The 23380-nt window shown below is 33.1% G+C and overlaps 1 protein-coding gene across 1 annotated transcript; it reads left to right on the forward strand.

Moving 5' to 3' along the window:
* The first annotated feature begins 2746 nt into the window (after positions 1-2746).
* DCL4 (dicer-like 4) lies at positions 2747-22530 on the forward strand. Its single transcript, XM_028063253.2, has 25 exons — positions 2747-3076; positions 3538-3715; positions 3865-3975; positions 4163-4303; positions 4423-4495; positions 7560-7624; positions 7902-8027; positions 8104-8232; positions 8605-8743; positions 8961-9060; positions 9175-9367; positions 11280-11440; positions 11522-11728; positions 11850-12115; positions 12616-12890; positions 12964-13400; positions 13618-13718; positions 15851-16056; positions 16138-16347; positions 18517-18978; positions 19110-19382; positions 20036-20371; positions 21134-21440; positions 21519-21618; positions 22112-22530. The coding sequence occupies exons 1-25, from the start codon at positions 2925-2927 to the stop codon at positions 22260-22262; spliced, it is 4899 nt and encodes a 1632-aa protein (XP_027919054.2). The 5' UTR covers positions 2747-2924; the 3' UTR covers positions 22263-22530.
* Positions 22531-23380: the final 850 nt, after the last annotated feature.

Genomic DNA, 23380 nt, shown 5'->3' on the forward strand with positions numbered 1-23380 from the left:
CATATTATATTTATTTTCTACAGAACCATATTACATTTTACTTTAGCAACGATTTGTGCATACTCATTTCATTTTAATATAATATACATGTGTTTATATCAATGTGTGTTTCTATTTCAAAATATTAACACAATTTCATGTTGTATTATTTTATACAGGATATTATTATATAATACGTCCACATTTTACTTTAACAAGAACCCATGATTCACATTATATTTTAATATAATATACATGTGTTTATAAGTGTTTCTATTTAAAAATTTTAACATAAATTTTATCTTATATATATTTTGTACGGGACCATATAACATAATATGTATACATTTTATTCTAATGTAATATACATGTGTTTATATCTACATATATTTCTATTTAAAATTTTTAACATCAATTTCACATTGTATATATTTTGTACATGACCATATAATACCATATGCCTATATTTTATTATACACATTTCATTCTAATATATCATACCAATTATGCATCTTATTTTAATATAACATACAATGTTTCTTTTTAAAAATTTTAACATCAATTTCACATTGTATATATTTTGTACATGACCATATAATACCATATGCCTATATTTTATTATACACATTTCATTCTAATATATCATACCAAGTATGCATCTTATTTTAATATAACATACAATGTTTCTTTTTAAAAATTTTAACATCAATTTTATAGTATTTAATTTATACATGACCATATTACATAATATGCCTATATTTTACTTTCACACCGACCTATTATTATTACAAATTGTTATGGTTAAATAAATAAATAATATATTTAAACAATAAAATCAATCTTGTATAATTAAACCAATAACAATAATAATTATTCAAATCATTGAAAAAAAAAACACAACCTGTGTGTATGCACGGGTCTCCTGCTGGTGAATGTTAACAAATGATCAAAAGACCAGTATTTTGGACACGTGCCCGAATAGTAGATATGAGTTTTCGGGTAACATCTCCGGTAGTTAGTTTTCTTAGTTTTTACGTAGATAATTAAAGTATAAATCATTTCATTAATCTCACACTCTTGAAAATATTTAACAAATGCTTGAGTACAATTCATGTGATACATGCATTATGCTAGAAAGACATTAACAAACCTCAACACAAAGAAAATTTTCACTACTTTCGGTTTCAACTTTAATCATTTCATCTCCTTCGTGGGCTCTCCAAAACCCCACCTGCTAAAAACCTACAAAAAAAAAAAAAGAATTAAGGACACATAATAAAATCCACTAAGTTATGATATTCGTTTTCACACTAATTTACTCAAACTGATATTTACATATATTTGTTTCTTCTGTTTAAAGAGCTTACCTTCTTAATGTCAAGGTCATTACCATTACTTGAAGAATCAATATGCTTAAAGGCACAAAATTTCCATGAATCATTGTAAAAGAAATTTCTGTCTGATCCATTAACCACGTTGCTGCAGAAAAATACTTTGATGAAGGACACCGATAAAAACGAAACAAAAATGGAGTTCGGTTACAAAAATATAAGAAGAACCTTTTGTGAAGAAGGTAAAATCAAGCTACTGAGTTTGAATGATACCTACCTACCGTCAATCCGATGTATTTGAATGATACCTACCTACCGTCAATCCGATGTGAACTAATTAAGAAACAGAAAAAAAAACTCTTAGATCAAGATGAAGAAGGAAAGTTCATAGAAGAAATAAAAGAAATAGAAAACTATTTAATGAATATCGAGAAGGAGATCTAAAAAACAAAGTTGAGTTATTATTTCATCAACAGAAAAGTAAACGAAGAAGAACCTAGTAAAAACCAAGACAAATATCTTACCTCAACAGATGAGTAAACAAATAAATTTTCTTCCTTCCACAATTTGACATAAAAGAAATATGAAGCACAATATTAAAACTATTTTGGAAACTGGCTCTAAGAATGAATAAAAAAAATATGCAAACCAATGACAAAGTCCAATATCTCTCTTACACAAAATAAACTTGGAATTTCTAAGAATTTTACAAAAAAAAAAAGAAATCTAAAATATCTTTAAGACACTTGAAAAATCTCTCAATGAAAATAAAAATATAAAATGTGAAGACTTAAGATTCCAAAGATACGAACTTTAATTTAAAAAAAAATTATAATAACATTAAAATATAATTATTTTATTATTTAATTTATATTTAATTATTTTGTTAACTTTTTATATGTTTATCATTATTTTTTGTTATTTGTTCTATTAATTTAAACTCTTTTTATTTTTAATTATATTTTAATTTTTAAAAACAGTGAAATATAATTATTTTTTTAAACTTTTTATCATTGTGCATTAAAATATGAAACACAATTATAAATCCTTATAAGTATTTTTTATCTAAATAAAATAAAATAAAATAAATAATTATTAGATCAGAATTTATTTAATATTTGGTATATATTAATTATTCTTAATTAATTTAATTAATATGTCATAAAATTACACTTAGGCACAAATTTGTTCAATAAATAAACTAAAAATTAAAATATTTGATAAAATATAATTACAACAACAAATGCAACGTATACACTATAACTTATTTTTGTAGATTAGCATAACACAGTCCATTTCCACTGTATGGTTTTAACCTAAATGTATAAAAGAACAATTTGATTTAAAATAATAAAATAATAAAAAAAATAGAGGGGAGTAAGTTGGAAGTGATGCGAAAAGGTGGTCTGTCTGTCTTGGAAACAAAAGAAAGAACAAAGACTTTATAAGAAAGAGAATCAATGTTGGGTCACACAAGAGTCGTCAGTGGCCGTGCTTACCAAGGTAACTCTTCTGGGCTGACGACTCCTTAAGAAAGAAAAAATATTGGGAATTGAAAGTAAGTCTCTCTCTTCAGTTCTTTGATCCCGTGAACCCTCCCATCATAATAGGGTAATGCCTGACGGAGAGTCCTCTGTGGCGGTCGGCGACCAATCCTCCATGGACCCTTCTTTAAGTCTCTCTGAGCAACAACTGTCCCTCAGTCTTTCCCAAGTTAAACTTGACGATGACTCAGTCAAGAAAGATCCCCGGAAAATTGCAAGAAAGTTAGTATCTTTCGCCACCCCTTTTTTCTTTTGATAATGTTCTTCACCGGGACATGCAAGTGGGTTAGTGGGGTTTAGTTCTTTAGATTATCTTTCACTGGGGTTTATCGGATTTGTTTGGCGGTGTTTACTGTTGTGGTGAGTTGGTTGATCTTTGTTTGGCTGATGAGAGATAGAGTAAAGTAAAGAAAAACTCTTGTTTCATTATTCTACTAGGAATGTGACTATTTAATTGCGTCAGCAAGTTTTATTGTTTATGCAGTGTGACTTCTTGCTTCTGTGAACTTTTCATCTAGTCATTTTATTTTGAAAAGTAATTGTTCTGTTAAAGTTAATGCATGATGATCTGATGTATGAAGAATGGTTTTGACTGTGCTTATGTTTTTTATTCCTCACTTGTCTTCTGAAACTCCAAGACTCTTACGAATACTTTTCTTTACGAATACTTTTTCTTTCGGAAGGTATCAGTTGGAGTTGTGCAAAAAAGCTATGGAAGAAAATATAATTGTATATTTAGGGACAGGGTGTGGGAAGACTCACATTGCTGTGCTTCTTATGCATGAAATGGGCCATTTGATTCGGAAACCGCAGAAAAACATATGTGTCTTTCTTGCCCCTACTGTGGCTTTAGTTCAGCAGGTGAATTGGTATTCATATTCTACTAGATAAATATATTTATTTGGATGAATTGATTTGTTCTTGTGTTAATCTTCCACCAAATTTTAGTTTTATTATGTTGGTCAATTCCACATAATGTGGTTTCTGAAGCCTATTTTTTGTTTATATAGCAAGCAAAGGTTATAGCCGACTCTACTGATTTTAAGGTTCAAATTTTCTGTGGAGGTTCCAAGCGCTTGAAACGGCATCAAGACTGGGAGCAGGAGATTGGACAATATGAGGTGACAATGCTAGTTAGATCAAGTTGAAATTAATCACGTTTCTCTCATAATGATTTTATTGTGCATCTGGAAATTCTGTTCAGGCAAAAAATTAAAATTGTCTCCTGCTGTGTTAGAATCTTAATTTCAATCTAGTGGAGTTTGTTGTTTCTAAAATTGCACCTCATGTTTTTTTTTTCCCCTTCAGGTTCTTGTTATGACCCCACAAATATTACTTCACAACTTATCTCATTGTTTCATCATGATGGAAATGATTGCACTTTTGATATTTGATGAATGTCATCATGCTCAAGTCAAAAGCAACCATGCTTATGCAGTAATCATGAAAGTATGCTGTACTTTTGCACAACTTCAGACATTCAAAATGAAGTTACACAATTTTCTCCATAAAATCTCTCCATTTCCATAGTTTTTATTTTGACAATATTTAGTTTGACAATATGTCAGATGTTCTACAAAAGTAATTCCTCAAAGGTTCCTCGTATATTTGGCATGACCGCATCCCCTGTTGTTGGAAAAGGTAATATGACAGTTTTAATTTCAAAAAGTTGAGTGCCAACAAGAGCAAAGATTGTTAATACCTTTCAATATTATTGAATTACAAGATTTTGGTAAAGAACGGGAAAATAGAGAATAGACTTTTAAAATTGAACGGATAAGATGTATTATGGTGTCATGTGACTCAAAAGAGCACAGAAATTAAACTGAGCATTATTAGGCTCCTACCTCAAATCAAATAAAGAACAAACAACTTACTAGAGATGTGAATAAGATAAGGTTCTTAAACAGATAAGATCTGTAATGTGAAGTTCTCTTTAATATTGTATAGGTTATCCTGGGTTTCATTATCTCCTTCTAAGATATTCAAAATTGATACAAAATTTTCTCATCTACACAGTTCTTCCCATTCCTTGCCTTTTAACAAACACACCAGTGAGAAACCAAACCAAAACAACTAACTAACTGATTAGAAAGTAAGTGGGAGTTAAACTCACAAAAGCCTACCCTTGTGGAAACTTGTCCTTTAGCTATGGAGGGACAGCTTGTGATGACTTCAATATGAGGTCTCTCCATATGATTTTAAGGAGGGAAGGGACGAGGGAGGAAGAGAGGTCCGCTTGTTTGCTATGGTTTAAGGGGCAGAGTGGAAAAGGTCACTTTGTTTGGTTCATTAGGTAGAGTAGCTAAATTTATTGTTATTGGATGAAAGATAAAATGAAATCTTTGGACAACTTAGTTTGTGCAATGCAAAAATTATAAACTGCTTTCCATTCCCTCCAGACCCCCCTAATGAAACAAAAATGTGCTGGATATATAAAATTGATTCCAAGTGAAACACTTTTTGATTCCAAATGGCTAACTTGACACACTATAAAAAAATAAACAAAAGGAAAACGGTGGGATGGAGAAAGGGAATTTGTCAGCCACACAGAGGAAGGTCAATATTTCCTTCTACATTTTAATTACATGATTAGGAGATTTAATTACATTCCATAATTAGGAGTATTAATAGGCTACTAATATATTTTATATTTATGGTATAGGATCATTGATCCTGAATTGTAGGAATAGATTATATTCACCACAAACTTGGATTTTCAGTTATTAAGTCTTTGTATTCTATTTAAGAACAATTGCTCCTCTATGAATAATATTAGAAACAAATTTTCTGACATGACAATGTGTTAAATATTCCCCATTGAGTTTATTATATTTATGTTAATAAACCTGTTAGATTAACAGGGCTTAGGCCCATCCATCTGTATTTTTCTATTTATAGATACATAATCCTGTGGGAACGGATTCAGTGACCCTTTCCCAGGAGAAGTCACGTAACTTTAATTAATTTGCTCAATTTTTAACTAGTTTCATTTATACTTTTTTGTTTTGGAAAATTGAAGTTGGTCATTCAAGATATAAAAATTAACTAAATCCGTTCCCGTGTTCTATACACATTAGGGATTCATCTTATGTCTCTTTCTTTTTATTTCAACATGGTATCTAGAGTTAAAGTTAATCCTTGCCTCTCCAGGGAACCCACTGTTCGTTGGTGCTAATTCTTTTCCTAAAAGCTTTGTTATTTCTGGCACTGTTCTTAGTTTCTTTTCCAGCCATTGTTTTTCACCACCACTGAGTCTGGTCTCCCCTCTGTGTTGCAACAATGGCTGTGTTGCGGATAATTCAGCTTAAGATTATAAAACCAAGCATGTTGAATTAGACAAACACTTTGTAAAGGAGAAATTGGATAATGACCTCATACCATTTGTATCTTCTGGAAAGGACTAAGTGGTGTTACATTTCAGTCTATTGTTGGCAAGTTGGGAATGGATGACATCCACTCACCAACTTGAGGGAGAGGGTCAGAATCCAATGATTTATGCTGCAAATAATATTTCCTTGTACAATTTTAATTACATAATTAAGATATTTAATTACAGTCTATAATTATGATTAATAGGCTGACAATATATTTTATATTTATTGTACATAATCATTGATCCTGAATTGTAGGAATAAATCATATTTATCATAAATTGGGATTTTTGGTTATGAAATCTTTGTATTCTATTTAAGGACAATTGCTCCTTTATAGATAATTAGAAATAGTTTTTCTGACAGGTTGTGGTCTATTAATTCAATTTTATACATGGCTGGAAAAGCATGAAGTATCTCAATTTAAAATTGGAAGGTTTTATTAATCCATTATTGCATATAGTTGAACTAGATTTTAATCCAATTTTATACTAAATGAAAATTTTTATACATGGCTGGCAAAAAGCATGAAAGGTACTATTAGTCCATTTTCCATATAATTGGATTAGAAGCCATTGGTTAACACTGAAAGGTTAAAATGCCGCGAGAGAGAAAAATATATAATGTGGGGGACCTTTTTTCTTGAGTGTGGGACAGGAAGGTAGTGAAAGGGACAGACTAAGGTCCCTGACATTTTATATAAACTTTATAAGTATTGACCTGAAATTTTTAAGGAAAAATTTAGTGTTAGTTAATTTTTCTTTTTGTAAAACTCATTAGTCATCTCTATTTACATTGGCCATCATCACATGAAAATTTATTAAATAAAAAGAAAAGTGAAGGAGCACAAAACATTGGGAGACTAAACCAAACACCCATGTAAAACAAATGAAACAACTTCTCAAAAAAGTATTTGTTTAGATTTTACCTTTAACTTTGTTTATATTTCTTAACCAGGACTGTTCCATCTGGTCCTTAGAAACAATAAATGATATGCATGTCTGTGCAGTTTCGAATGTATCCTTGGGCTTTCTGTTTATAGATATAAATGAACTTATTTTAATATTGTATTTAAAAAAGATTAACTGTTTTCTTATCTGGTGGTTCCTCCATATTAATGTTTTTTTTTTTTTTTTTTTTTTATATATCCCATTTTTGTCTGTTTTCCATGAGTGTTACCCTAAATTTTCCTACATTGTTGATAATTGATCCTTTCATATTGTCTATGCTTATTTCAATAAGCATAATAACTGAGTTCTTGTTGTAGTTTATTACAAATATGTCAAATCCTTGTCACAATTTCATAATTTGCTGGTTCTTTGCATTTTCAGGAGCTTCTAGTGAAGCAAATTTGGCAAGAAGCATCAACAGTCTTGAACATATGCTTGATGCTAAGGTAGGTCTATTTTGTACAACATGTTGAAATACTTAAATCCATGTGCATTTGTTGTCTGTTAAAAGATATTAAAACTTTTGCTGTCCTTTCCTGGAGAGAAAATCTTCTTTCCAGTATTTGATCTCCATAGAAAGATACTGGTGTCTGAACTCTTCTGAATTCTTTATATTTAACTTGTATGCAAAGTGCAGGGTTCTTGTGGATAATTACCTAGTTGTGCTACTGGTTAGATACCAGACATGGTTACCAATCTCTCATGGTTTAATCTGATTTGTAGGTTTACTCTGTTGAAGACAAGGAATTGAAATCATATGTGACCACTCCTGTGATTAATATATATCGTTATGCTTCAACTGCAAGTGGGGAAACTAGCATGTACTTAATTGAAGAGATTAAACGCCAGGTGCACTTTTGCTATGAGTTTTGAGATGACTAGATAAATAAGGTTTATTGATCACTTCATAATTTTATTTCAATAGTGCATAGCAACCCTTGGTAGGAGTTCAGAAGATCACCAGAAACGGATGAATACAAAGAAACTTCTGAACCGAATGCATGATAATGTGGTTTTCTGTTTACAGAATCTTGGCATTTGGGGAGCACTGCAAGTAAGACTCTTGATTATAAATTTTAGTTCTGTAGGAATTTGACTAAAAATAGATTATTTAGTCTATATATTTTTTAGCATAATCTATATATAATACATAATAGTTTGCTGTAATTTGTTCCATTTTGTTGGTTCCCCCCTTTACAACTGATTTTGCTAGTATAGATGTGATATCTAAAGATAAGGGAATGTTATTTAGAATTCAGTTAGACAAGTCTTCTGATTACATGTTTTCCTTGGTTTTGGTCTAGTCCTAATATATCCTTTTGCATTTAGTTATAGATCTCGGAATATCCGTTTTTTCTTTTGTCCATTCCTGTGGTTTTCCATCATATTTATTGTTTTCTTCTCTAATATGCGTTAACTTTCCAAGGCTAGTCATATGCTTCTGAGTGGTGATCGTTCTGAGAGGCATGAATTAGTGGAGGCAGAAGGAAATTCAAGTGATGACTCTGTGTGTGACACTTATCTAGCTCAGGCTGCCGAACTATTTACTTTACAGTGCATTAGAGGTATTTTTACATCAACTGGTGTTTTTTAATCACACCGCAGCTGTTAGTAGGTTTTCTCTTTTCTGGTTGCTATAGCCATCCATTTTGCTCGATATTAGGCTAACCTTTATCTAGCACTAAATTAGTTTTTTCATTGTTAATTTTTACTATATGTTTAAAACAGATTTCTTGTTGGATAGATGATTCATTTTATTGCAACTAAACATGTCTTTTGTAGGTGACAATGTATCTGATGATTTATCTTCTTCAGAAATATTGAAAGAGCCATTTTTCTCAGCTAAGCTCTTGCGACTCTTTGGGATACTTTCCACCTTTAGGTTGACAAATCTATGCTGTTTAATGCATGTTTTTCATATAGCACATGTCTCATTGTTATTAGGTTATGAAGCTAATACATTTGGGCAAATTCTGATGTCACGTTCCAACTTCAGGTTGCAAAAGAACATGAAATGTATTATTTTTGTGAATCGAATTGTGATTGCGAGATCCCTGTCATACATACTTCAGAAGCTCAAGCTTCTAAGACAATGGAGGAGTGATTATCTAGTAGGAGTACATTCTGGGCTGAAGAGTATGTCCCGAAGAACCATGAACATGATTCTTGACAAGTTTCGCTCTGGAGAGGTACTACTGTTGGATTTCTCTTTATTTTGGGAATGTAGAAGCCATTACTATCCTATATGCTAGTTTTTGTTTCAGTTGAGATTAAAACAGAAAAAGATATGCTTGAGGGCTTGTTGAGACCCCTCTACTGTTCCTGATATTTATATAAATGATAAAGGAGATACAAAGGAAGTTGAAACATTAAAGACTACAACTAGGTGCTAGGTGTAGAGGTTATTCAACACTCAACCTCCTAGCTTACACATAATGATTGCCTGGATATACTAACTATTTCTACAGTTTCAACAACTGAATTAAGCTATACTTGTGTGTACAAGTTGCTAATTGTCATAGGATATTCTTTGATTTTACCTGATTATTCATTATAGTGAGAAGAGTGTTCATTTACGGTCTTTGCTCACTTTAGCACCTTTTCCTGGAAATGATTTCTCTAAACTGTCGTAGCTGATCCCTGGATGCTGCCGATAGAAGTCTTGACAAAACATAGTGCCCAGCTAGTTTTCTTTGGGAAGACAAACATCTTGGCTAAAGTTGATTGGATTCTTATTGATAAACTCTAGGGAAGAGAGAAGTATTGAGTTGAAATCACGTCTTTCTAAGACAGCAAGAGAGCTTTATTGTTATTGACAAAAAAAAAAAATGAATACAATAAATAGAAGAGATTTGATATCATCTAGTAACAAAGATATGATACGAGTATAACAAAAAAGTTCATAATAATACATATATGTTGTGGAATAGTCCAAGCATACTCACTACAAGATCCTCTACTAACACAAACAGAATTTGATAACAAAGAAACAAGCTGCAAAGAATCCGTAGAAGGTTAACAATGGAAGCACCAACACAAAAAATTAACTTTGCTCAATTGAAGTGTGAACTTCAATCTATGTCCGTGACATAATTCACTATCACAGATTACATTTCGAAAATTTTCTCTTTACAACGAACTCTCGCTCAACTCATTCTCTTAGTCTTTTAGTTGACAACAACTCTTAAGTTAGTTTTAACTACCGATACAGGTTCCTATGTTAGTTCATAACTATCGTAACTAACTTTCTTGAAACATGCCTAAACACGTAGAGAAAAAAAGTGAACAATGCTTCACACTTCTGAGTAAAAACGTCACTGAGATAGGTGGCTTCACTAGACGCTCATTAGTCACTAAGTACTAGATGCCCTACTCTGGCAATACAAGATGCACGCCTTCTATAAGATGACTTGTATGAGGTTAGACATTTCTCTGGTTACATAGGATGAACTGTTTATTTTTATAATTAAATAGTCGTAATTATACATGATCAATTACTTATTATATAGAATTGAATATCTGATAGATATCGAAATTACAATAGGAGGAAATTCAGAGAGGAAGCTCTAATTACAATGGAAATTGCAGGAAAAATTGTGAAAACTGAAAAGAAATAAATTAAGAATCAATGCTTCTCTGCCCTGTGCTCACTGCCAAAGTACACCTTCATCCTAACTCCCGTGCATATCCCTATAATCAACTCCCATCAATGCGAAGTAGACTTTATTAATCTTAGAAATTCAATTATGTAATGCATGTGGCAAAGTTTTGTAATCATTTGCTATTATAAACTAAAGAAATGGTTATTTGATTGTTTATTAATATACTGATGTGGCATTAAACGTATTGTGGGAATGTTAAATGTATCTTATATTGCAAAACTATGGAATGGTTGGGAGATACTGGGGGAGTTTTGTAAAATATATAATGCCTAACCTTTCTGCTCATACTTTTGAGCCTTATTGGTGTTAAAGGTGGTAGATGGTATACTGAGGAAAAAGATAAATGTGATCATGGCTTAAATATGTAAATATATTTCCTAGCTTGTCAGATAGTTAGTTCCACTAATGTGTGTGCCGATGTTTCTCATGCTGTTAACAGTTGAATTTATTGGTTGCAACCAAAGTTGGTGAAGAAGGACTTGACATTCAGACATGTTGCCTCGTCATACGGTTTGATCTTCCAGAAACTGTTGCCAGCTTTATACAGTCAAGAGGCCGTGCACGCATGCCTCAGTCTGAATATGCTTTTTTGGTGGACAGGTACTCTTGCTGATAGATTTCAGAAGTAATTTAAACAAACCCATCCATTTGGTTATTTTTGAAATCTTCCTCTTGTTGCAGTGGTAATAAGAAGGAGCTTGACATAATTGATGGTTTTGAGAAAGATGAACACCGAATGAATATGGAAGTTACTTTTCGAACATCTGATGAGACACACATCATCCCTGAGGAAAGAATTTTCAGAGTTGAGTCGACTGGTGCTTCTGTTAGTTCTGGATATAGTATCTCATTGCTTCACCAGTATTGTTCAAAGCTTCCACATGATGAGTATGAGCTTATTTAAACTGGACCTTGTTTTAATTTTTTATCCAAATTATATACCTAATAAGGAGTTTCAAGTAAATAAAATACAAACACTGTTTTAAAATATAATAATCTATCTTTGCAGGTATTTTGACCCCAAGCCAAATTTTTATTTCTTAGATGATTCAGAGGGAATTGTTTGCCACATAAGATTGCCTTCCAATGCACCAATACACCAAATTTTGGGTGCGCCACAGTTGTCTATGGAGGCTTCCAAACGAGATGCTTGCCTGACAGCAATAGAAGAACTGTATAAATTAGGCGCTTTAAGTGATTGTCTCTTGCCAAAGGAAGATGATGCAGAACCAGAAGAACAGGTTTCTGGCTCTACTGATGAAGATGAATGTGAAGGTCAAACTTCAGCTTCATTCCTATTAGCCAATACTTTCATTGTCTCAGTGGGTTTTCAAAAGTTTACCATTTAAGTTGTATTTTATTACAAACTGTCGAGCATATTTAGTGGTCAATGAGCGTATTAAGTAGAATGACTTATCCAGCATGTTGCCATACAATTCACTTCCTGTCTTTTGAAATTCTACACAATCCCATTTTGGTAATTATTATTGTAACATACATGTCTATGGATTTAGTGTTAATCATACTGTCAGTGTATAAACTCTTTTGGTGATGCAGTAACACATGATTGGAAGATTGTGTAAAGTTTTTCATACCAAAATGGATCAAATCAAATTCTTCGTGCATCTTTACCTGTTTATAGTCTCTAATGGGAAGATTTTTATCTGTTTTCAGATGTAATACTATTACCAAGTGGATTTTTATCAACTTATGCCTGTAAATGTAACTATATCACTATGTTGTGTTCTACTATATTTAATTTCCTTTTTTTGCAGATGCCATCTCAAGAGGAGAATTACATGAGATGCTAGTTCCTTCTGCCTTTGGTCAGTCATGGACTAACGAGGATGAAATCACCCATCTCAACTCGTACTACATAAAATTTAGTCCATGTCCAGAGGATAGGGTCTACAAAGAGTTTGGTCTTTTCATCATGGCCCCTCTTCCAATGGAGGCTGAGAAATTAGAACTTGATCTCCATCTTGCTCATGGACGATCTGTGATGACAAAATTTGTCCCATTTGGAGTTGTAGAATTTGACAAAGACGAGGTAAATGACATTTTTTTTATCAAAATAAAAACAGAGAATTTAAAGTTAATGCTTGGAGTTTTCCATCCCGCAGATTAAGATGGCAGAGAAATTTCAAGAAATGTTCCTCAAAATTATTCTGGATAGATTAGAATTTGTTTCCGATACTGTAGACTTGGGTATGGCTGCTGCAGCTCAGACAAGCTCGTCGACCTTCTACCTTTTGCTTCCAGTCGTATTGCAAGAATATGGAAATGCCATGAAAGTAGATTGGAAGACAGTGAAAAGATGCCTTTGGTCACCAATCTTCAGGCATCCAAAATATACTATGGACAAAAGAAAAAGCCCTTTTGATATTCCCCTGCAACTTGCCAATGGTTACAGAAGTGTAAGAGATGTGGAGAATGGTTTAGTGTATGCCCCACATAAAAAGACATTTTATTTTGTCACAAATATTGATTATGAAAAGACTGGATATAGTCTTCATAAAGAATCAGGCACTTCAAGCTACGTGGATGACTTAATTGAAAAGTGGGTATCTGGTTATTATTACGGCTTTATTCTTATTCCATTTTAATTTTGAATACCCAATTCTTCTATATTGGTAAAAACATTCATATTTATGGGCATCTTTCAGATTCCTGATTAACTGATTTAGTTAGATATCTGAATGTGTATGCATATAAGTTGGAATATCATATATTGCTTATGCTATTTGACAAAAAAATATGTGCATGCTTGATATCAGGTTTTCCATTCATCTCAAATACCCAGAACAACCGCTTCTGCGTGTAAAACCACTCCCCAATTTGCACAACCTGCTACACAACCGAAAGCGTGAGGATGCAGGTACTGAATATGTTATCTTGACTAGAACTGTTTTAATTAAAAGGAAAAATTGTTAACACTTCTTACAACCATGAAATATTTTGAAATACATGGAATGTTATAGCCAGCAACACTAGGAAATAAATCTAACTGAAAAAAACAGACCAGGAAACTCCACAAAATAAATCATGATGCACCAAAACTGTCTTGAATGATCGCATCATCCCCTGTTTTTCTTTTGTGGTCCTCTTGCTGCAAGTGCAAATCTTTCAATGAACACATGCCATCAGTTTCTCCACTCAACATAATTTTCTCCTGATTTCCTCTCTTCTAACATCAACAAAAACCTCATGGATATTAGTAACTTAGTGCCCAGAATTCTTCCTCTGACCTCATCCAAATTCTTGTTTAGTTCGAGCAGGATGGTATATATGGTGCTTGTTCTCCGGGAGCTTGTACTGCTTGCTATCTCCAAGACACTACCACACCATGTGTTCATAAATGTTCAGTTGCTGCCAGTGCCTTGTGAGAGAGTGGTAGTATTCAGTGGTAGAAGTGTCTCCTTGTCGCAGTTCATGTGTTAGAGGGGTAGTATTCTCCAGGAACAGTTTGTTTTTACAATTCAGGAAGTTATTTATGCCATTTATATCACCCATTTCAGTATATGGGAATAAACTTAGTTGTTACAATTCAGAAATTTGCTTTGATACCATGAAAATAAGTTTATTCCCATATACTGAAATGGGTGATACAGATGACATAAAAATCAGGACCTTAATTAGGGATATTAAATTATCTACTTTACAGACACGGAAACAAATCAAAACTGCTATTACTCCCTTAATTGCATGTGTATAATTAATTAGAATGTTTGCTTTGTGAATTATTAGAATTATAATTTTAAATCCTAGACCTGAATTCACCTAATCTTTTGTTGGGATAGAGTGGGCTAAATTTGTCCACAAAAGCCCATTTTACAACATCATAATGGTGCAAATGCATCAGATTTTTAGTTCGAATTAATATTTTTTGCTACCTAATTGCATCTATATTTAACCCTTAACTTCACTGGTCTAGATTTATAGCTTCAAATTAGATTTTATGGTTTCACTCATCTTTTGTGTGCTGATCCTCTTTATTCTTTGTTGCACCACTGTGATGGGCCATTACTTACTACTCCCCTTCACCCTCTTCTCTCCCCTTTCCCACTAGTCAAGCCACCTTGACAAAGCCTCGCATCACCGTGACGAGGGCATCACAGTACATTATGTCATGAATGTATCATTGCAACTTGTCTATTGCAAAATGAAGCAGCACCCTTGTGCCTCTCCATCCTTGAGCTTTTGCCACAATCTCATCTGCATGTCTAGATATTATACATTTATTGGAGGAAACTTGGTAATCTGGAGAAGTAAAAATCAAAATATTTTAGCTATATCTAGTGCTGTAACTGATTTCTTAGCTATGGCACATGTATTTGTGATTTGCTTAGGCTGGATTATGTCGTAGAAGGCTTGAAGATTAATTGGGTGGGATGGACCTATGAAGCTCTTTTGTGATAATAGATCAGTAATCAACATAGGTTATAATCCTGTTCCGTGCTATAGGGTTTTATTTGTACTCTATATGTACCTTCACAAGTCAACTTGCATATATTCTGACTAAAGGATTGCACAGTCCAAATTTTGAAAGAATAATATGCAAACTGGGAATGAAAAACATTTATCCTCCAACTTGAGGGGTATTGTTGGAAAAGGACCATTTGATGTTCTATATCTTTCCAAGTAGCTTAGTATTAATTGGGTTCAGTGTATCTTGATACCAATTCTGATTATATATAGATAAATCACTTGAGGGTATTCAGAAAATACTGACTTTGTTTCTCTCTTCTCACAGTATACAGATATAAAATCCAAAATTCATTCTTAAGATTGCTTTGAATGAATTCTTCTATAAATAATGAAGATATTCTCATTTCTTCTAACAGTGAGCTCTGTGAGGGTTTCTTTATGATTTTTGTGTTGGCAATTTAAAAAGTGTACCTTGACTATGTTCAGATTTGTATATTTGATTTTTGGTTTTTGAGTTGTATTATATGCTGATAATTCATCAGAATTTTATTTAAATGTTGGTAACTTTTGAATGTCTGACAGAACCACAGGAGCTGGATGAATATTTAATTTATTTACCTCCTGAGCTATGTGAACTGAAAATAATGGGCTTTTCGAAGGATATTGGCAGTTCCATATCTTTGCTACCTTCAATTATGCATCGACTTGGAAACTTGCTGGTGGCTATTGAACTAAAGCAATTGCTATCTTTTTCTTTTCCCGAGGCAGCCGAAGTTAGTGCCCTTAGAGTAAGTCATATTAAATTAAATGTATTATTTACATTACTTTCTCATTAGTGTATTATCTAACAATTGTGAACATATTACCAGATTTTAGAGGCTCTCACCACTGAGAAGTGTCAGGAGCGCTTTTCCCTTGAAAGACTTGAAGTACTTGGTGATGCTTTCCTTAAATTTGTTGTTGCACGCCATTTTTTTCTCATGCATGACAGCCTTCATGAAGGAGACCTAACAAAAAGGCGTTCCAATGCTGTAAATAATTCCAATTTGTTGAAGTTGGCCATTAGGCGCAATTTGCAGGTAAAACTATACTAAGCATCAAAATATGGGTATAAATATTATACATTTACTATGTACAATAAATATAGATTGATTCTATTAATAAATATAGATTTGTTTGTAGAAAATTCATAAAATTAAGGGATTGAAATTAGGAGTTTATTTGGCATATTTACTCTTGATTTAGAGTCTTTGTTTCTGCCAACAAACACACCATATTGGCGAACTCGCATGGCGGTCTGGAGCAACCATGGCAGAAATTGTGAACTGCACAGTGCTCCCTTTCAAAATGAAGAAGAATAAGCCTTGAGTTTGTGCAACCCACCCAAGGCACTAAAATCCCTAATTTTCTTTTCGGGTGGTTACACATAGTGTTGGCTCAGTAGGTTTTTTTTTTTTTTTTATATAAAAGAGGGTTGGGCAATATAATCTGAACCAAATCCAACCATCGATAGCAGAAAGTTTAACCTAATTGCATCCTAGCCTTAACCTAAAGCTGTCCTACCTAGTGACCTCCTCTCATGCTTGTGCAGTGTCGTTGTTGTCACACATTTGCTGACATCCCACAGCTCCATCACCCCATATCGTTGTGGTCCTGTAGTTGTTGTCATGCTATTGGCATTCCACACTTGTTGTCCAGTTGTATCTGACGTGCTACCACCATGTTGTTGTAGTCATTCCACTGCAAGTCTTTCCTTTTCTTTTTATTTCTATTTCCTTTCCTTTTAGCGCCATCCTACCTTCTTAATTTTTCTTGTTTTTTTCCACTCAATACTTATTCTCTGAATTTATGAAACAAATGATCTCCTACTTTTCAACAACTACAATGGCAATTGAACAGGTTTGTTCAAGAACATCCCATAGAAATGACTCGAGTTGGAAACATTGTCATCTGAATGAATCAAACTTGAACACAATCCATTTGTAGTTATTGTGGAAAAATTATGAAAGTAGAATTACCAAAGCAAAAGAACATCTAATGGCAAAGAATGTTGTAGCCTGCACTAAAACTCAAAAACATGTGAAAGAAGAGCTTTGGAAATTATTTAAAGAAAAAGTTGTCTTTCAGAAATCTTACACCGTGCGGCTGATGATAATAATGAGTGAAGATGAAGTTGAAATTTCCACAACTAGTAATGATACAGGGAGCAATAGCAGTGGAAAAAAAGAGATCAATGGATATGTGTTGTGGAAATAACTGAACAAATTGACTGTAAAAGCGTCCACCATAACAAAATCAAATACGATAACCGTAAGAAGTCACAAACTATTTGTAAATGGTAAACGAAGGAAACAACAAGAAAGAATCAAGCATACAAAAGTAACCTGCTTCAATTGAAGAGTTAACAAACTTCAATGCCTTTAAAGTTGGAATATTATTCAACTTCAGATCTCCCTTGACAAACTTCCTCCAATATACCTTTTGGTCTCCCACTCCACTTTTTCACAAAATTACGAGTCATGACATCTAGTTTTGTGATTGCTGTTTCTTGTGGCTTTCATTGTACACGTTGAAATCACCTTAACCAATTTTCTGTCATCTTTTTTCCTCAATCGATGTTACAACCATTATTAGAGTTTTAAAATAAAGTAAAGTATATACTGTATCGGGGCAAGAAAAATAGGATTGGGCTAGTCTGGAATTGAAGAAAGAAATACAATATATGAGAAGAGTATTCACATCAGCTTCATGTGTATTATTCAATCTCATGTGACAAGTAAAAGCATCATACAAGATTAAAGTTAGATATAAATTTTAAATTAGATTTGAAACACAACCTTAGATTCTTCCTAGAAGATAAAGTATAAACACAACTGCTAATACTGGATATGCTATTGTATATTAGATACTCCCAATAAATACAAACCCAGTACAAATCTTAACTGACGATTGAAGGCACTAGAGTACCCCTCGAACTGAAATATAGAGATTGACTAAACAATTTAGTAAGGCTTATAATCTGGATACCATTTTTCTATCTTGAGATCTGGCTTTAGAATGGGTTCATGTAATTAGGTTGTATTGTTATATTAGTTTGAGTCATTCAGCCTGGGTCATGATATCTACACACACAAATTTTTTGTAATCTTTCATTTTTTTTATTGATAGAACACTTTCTCTTTCAACTTTCTTAAGATTCAAAATTATGTTTATTGTCTTCAACTTTATCTCCCTGTTCTCTCTTGCAGATCTATATATGCGATCAGACATTTGATCCCTCTCAATTCTATGCATTAGGCCGTCCTTGCCCGAGAATTTGTTGTAAAGAAACTGAAGAAAGCATACACTTTTGTGCAAATTCTGTTAAGGAGCAAGGAAAAGTAACTGAAACCCGATGTAACAAAAATCATCATTGGCTACATAAGAAAACAGTTGCTGATGTGGTGGAAGCTCTGGTTGGAGCATTCCTAGTTGACAGTGGCTTTAAAGCCGCAATTGCCTTTCTTACTTGGATTGGCATACGAGTTGATTTTGAAGCTTCACAAGTTGTTGATATTTGCATGGCAAGTGCTGGCTATTTACCTCTTTCTTCTGATGTGGACATTCCTTCCCTTGAAAGTAAGCTAGGACATCAATTTTTTCATAAGGGTCTGCTTCTCCAGGCATTTGTGCACCCTTCTTACAATAAGCTTGGAGGAGGCTGTTATCAGGTTTGTGCAACTTCTCTTTTTCCTCCTGGTTTTGACTTCATAAAAGAACTAGTTTCCTTTACTTTATAGTTCTATGAATTCCAGTGAGATATTTGGTCTTTAATTTTTTTAAATGTGATAATTCCTTGCAGCGATTGGAGTTTCTTGGAGATGCTGTCCTGGATTATTTGATTGCTTCATATTTATTCTCAGCTTATCCCAAACTAAAGCCTGGTCAATTGACAGATTTGAGATCATTATCTGTTAACAACAAGGCATTTGCCTGTGTAACAGTAGATCGCAGTTTTGATAAATATCTTTTATGTGATTCAAATGACTTGTCTGAGGCGATAAAAAAGTATGTAGACTACGTTCGAGGTCCTACAACAGAGAGTGGCATTAAAGAAGGCCCAAAATGTCCCAAGGTATATAGTACAGCCTTTATACAAAGTTACTACACCTTGGTGCTGTTGCTGCTATTATTATTATACATTTACCAATTTCAGATGAAGTTAGTAAAACATCTGGATCCATTTTAAAGTTTGGTTTGGCTATTTTATCTGGAATAATGCTCTACTCTCTCTCTCTCTCTCTCTCTCTTACATGCACACACACACGTCACAACACATGTAAAGTTTTCATATTTTACTTCTTTTTTGAACACATACAATTTTTATTCTGCCATAGATGCTTGTTGTAAGGTGATGCGATCCACTAGCCCTGGCATTATGCTCTTACTAGGAATATTAAAAGAGCAAATAAATGGAATACTAAAAGAGAACCTGAGCTCTTGTTCAAGGAAGTAAACCCCAACCCATCCAAATGATTGCCAATATTTTTGAAAAAATCACAAAAAAATAAACCAGTAAATGCTGGGTAGGGAAGCCCAGGAGTCTTTTTATTGTCCAATTGAGATAAGATGGATTTAATTAATGTCATGAGTAACTCTTCTAAGAGAATTAGGAAACTTTTTACGTTAGATTCTATGCATCTCATAATTTTCTGATAGGTATGTCTTGCTTTTTTATTTTGCATAAAAAAATATGATTTATAAATTTGACATCATTGATTGCTTCAGGCACTGGGTGACTTAGTGGAATCTTGTGTTGGTGCCATCCTTCTAGATACTGGGTTCAATTTGAACAAAGTTTGGGAAATTATGACTTCGTTCTTGGACCCAATCATGAAATTCTCATCAAGCTTGCAGCTGAGTCCTATTAGGGATTTGCGAGAACTTTGCCAAGCTCATAATTTGGAGTTGGAGTTTCTGTCAGTGCCATTAAAACTGACTAAAATGTTTTTAGTTGAAGCCAAAGCGAGTGGGAACAATGTATGTGAAACAGCTTCCGCAACTGGCCAAAATAAAAAGGAGGCTTGTAGAATTGCTTCACTTATGCTTTTTTCAAAGTTCAAGGTAAAACAATCATGTTTAGTTGTATGTTTTTCATCCTCTTTTATCAACTCAACACCATAGAATTTACATTTCTTTGTTGTCTGGTGAGATACCCCAGGTGAGTACTGTTCTGAAATCAATAGTGCTTATCACCTTTAAATTTTTAAATACTCTACTGTTTTTTTAAACAAGTGTTGAAGTCTTAAGATGTTTCTTATTTCTTCGTTTGGAGCTTTACACTCTCGGAATAATGATGTCCATTACTATGGAGAAATTTTCATTACAATTTTTTTTTCTTTTTAGGTATTCCGTAGAGTCATCTAGTGAATTGTGTTTTATTATGTCTGTCAATTTCTGCTCTTTATATACTTCAGTTTGCACTGATGGAAAGTAGTATCTTCTAAGCTCATTCCTGTGCCTTAACACAATTATAGTTTTTTTCCTTTTTCAACAACTATTTTTCTTGAAATTGGGATTTAACTCTTGTACCATCTTAAATTAGATTTGTATCTAACTCAACTCCACAAAATTGGTTTTTAAGACTTTTTTCACACTCTATTGCTAATCGTTGTAGGACTTGAATTTTTCCAATAATTTCATGAGATTTTTTTTAAAATAAATGAGGTGGGGTTTAAATACAAAGTCCGGAAGCCTAGTCTTGGATTGCTGTTATAAAAAACAATTGGAAAGATGCATTTTTATCTTCCCCAGCTGCAAGCCCAGGAGCTATATATTGTTTGATTTTAAAAATTGATTTGAGCGGTAATGGGTATGGATGTGCAGGCTCAAGGCTGGAAAGCAAAGTCAAAAACTTTGGAAGAAGTTCTGGAATCAACTTCTAAAATGGAACCAAAACTTATTGGCTATGATGAAACTCCCATTGATGTAACAGATACCAGTATTGCCAAGAATATAATGGTAACTGCAGACTTGTACAGCAAATCAAACCCAGAAATTCGACCTATCCAAGATACAGATGAAATATGCTCTCCATGTGTGAAACCTATTGGCCAACTGCTTCAATCTTCTGCGAGGGAAAAACCCAGTGAAATATTTGAAAATCATTGCAGCAGTGAATCATCAGGGACAGGTAGTGTAAAATCATTGTATTCTCACTGAGCCTGTGTCTTGTTAATCCTAAATACTTTTTTATATTCTTTGCAAATAGGAACCGCAAGATCACGACTGTATGAATTGTGTGCTGCTTATTGCTGGAAACCTCCTTCATTTGAATGCTGCAAAGAAGAGGGACCAGATCACCTCAAACAGTGAGTGCCTTGTTATTTTTTTTATTGACCTAGAAATTTGTTTAGCCTGTGATGTAACTGGGATAGGAATAGGACATTACATGTTTAAAGGAAAAGATTTTTTGACACTTTTTTTGACAATTTTAACAATTCAATAGCACTCAATTGGATCAATATTTTTTTTTTTAGATAATTTATCATGATTTGGAAAGAGAAAAGAAAGGTTTGGTGAAGAGTTTGTCAAAGTTTGTTAACAAAAACTTTGTCAAAGTATCAAAATCCAATCTTCATTGTTGGTATAGGACAAGAGACACTTTAGATATTCATACTATCAGGTTTAAGCTTGTTTGGAATTTGACTCAAAATCTTTATTTCATCAAGCTTGTTTGGAATTTGACTCAAAATCTTTATTTCATCCACTGGTAGAAGTTGAGAAGTAGCTATCAACGATAATTAGAACCATAGAAAAGACATAAGAAAAATATCCATAACGTTATTATTGTTCCATTTTTAGATTCACTTACAAGATGACCTTGGAGATAGAAGAGGCCCCTGATACTGTTTTAGAGTTTGTTGGCGAACCTCGGACGAAAAAGAAAGATGCTGCAGAGAGTGCGGCTGAGGGTGCATTTTGGTACCTGCAACAGGTAGGCTACTTTTGCTAGTGGTAGTTAACATGTTCCAGAACAACTATCATGTCTCATAAGTCTGAGGTAATTTGTTCTAGTAATGTCTTCATTATTGAGGCTGTCATTTCCAATTTCTGAATGCTCTCATTCTTTAGGTAATATATTGGAAAGCATAATTTATAGATATGTATTGTTTTGGTCTCATAGTTAGATCTTCAACTTGTATGTAAACTGCACCTCAGATATAACCGTGAATTTTCTATACATTTGAAATATAAATGATCATTGTTTGACCGTTGCTCTATATGATCCTTTTTTCTCGAAGGAAAAGTTGGTTTAGAGTTACAAAAAGTCATTATATTGGCTTCCTTGTTTAGTCAAAAGTCATAATAAATTAGTCCTAAACTTAAATTTCCTTCATCTATGGATATCACTATACTACTACTCTGTGATTAATAGTTGGCTCGACTCAAAAAAGGAACCATTCTAAAAATCTCTACCCACACATACATAGAATAACAATTATGAAAATTAATAGATACGATCTGATGAGGGTTATGAATAATTAAGTACTAAATGACAATATTTTGTACAAACCACAATCGAAATCACACAAGTTTGTATTTTTTAGGAATTATGTCGAGCACGTGCTTACGTGACATTCAATAGACAAAATATTGCATACATGATTCACAAAATAAACACCCATTTCAACCTATGTTAAATATAAAGGACGGAGAAAACAGAGTGTAATCATAAATTTACCTTCGAGAGATAAGTCGCGGAAAAGGGACAAATTTGAAGAGATGAAAACAAGTTCTTAAGAGATAAAAAAAGAGGAAGAAAGAGAATAATGTTGTGATGTGATGAGTTGCTAGCTTATATATTGTTCTTTTGAGTGTGTAAGTTGTCATTTATTTAAATATATCCTAATTTCAATCTCTATTATTCATGTACTCCCCACTCCTTTGAAAATGTATCTTTATGGCCAAAACAAAATATTATGATTTTCTAATCCTCTTCATAACTTCACAAAGCTTTTATTTTGTTCCTTCACCCATATTATTATAATCTTTGACGGCTTGCTAAAAATGGATTTTTAGAAAGGTCGAGAGATAAACATAATTTATCTAGAAATGTGAGATGTGATGCTA

Source organism: Vigna unguiculata, chromosome 3 (assembly GCF_037176805.1).
Source record: "Vigna unguiculata cultivar grain cowpea cultivar isolate G323 ecotype 2 chromosome 3, ASM3717680v1, whole genome shotgun sequence".
NCBI classification, from domain to species: domain Eukaryota; kingdom Viridiplantae; phylum Streptophyta; class Magnoliopsida; order Fabales; family Fabaceae; genus Vigna; species Vigna unguiculata.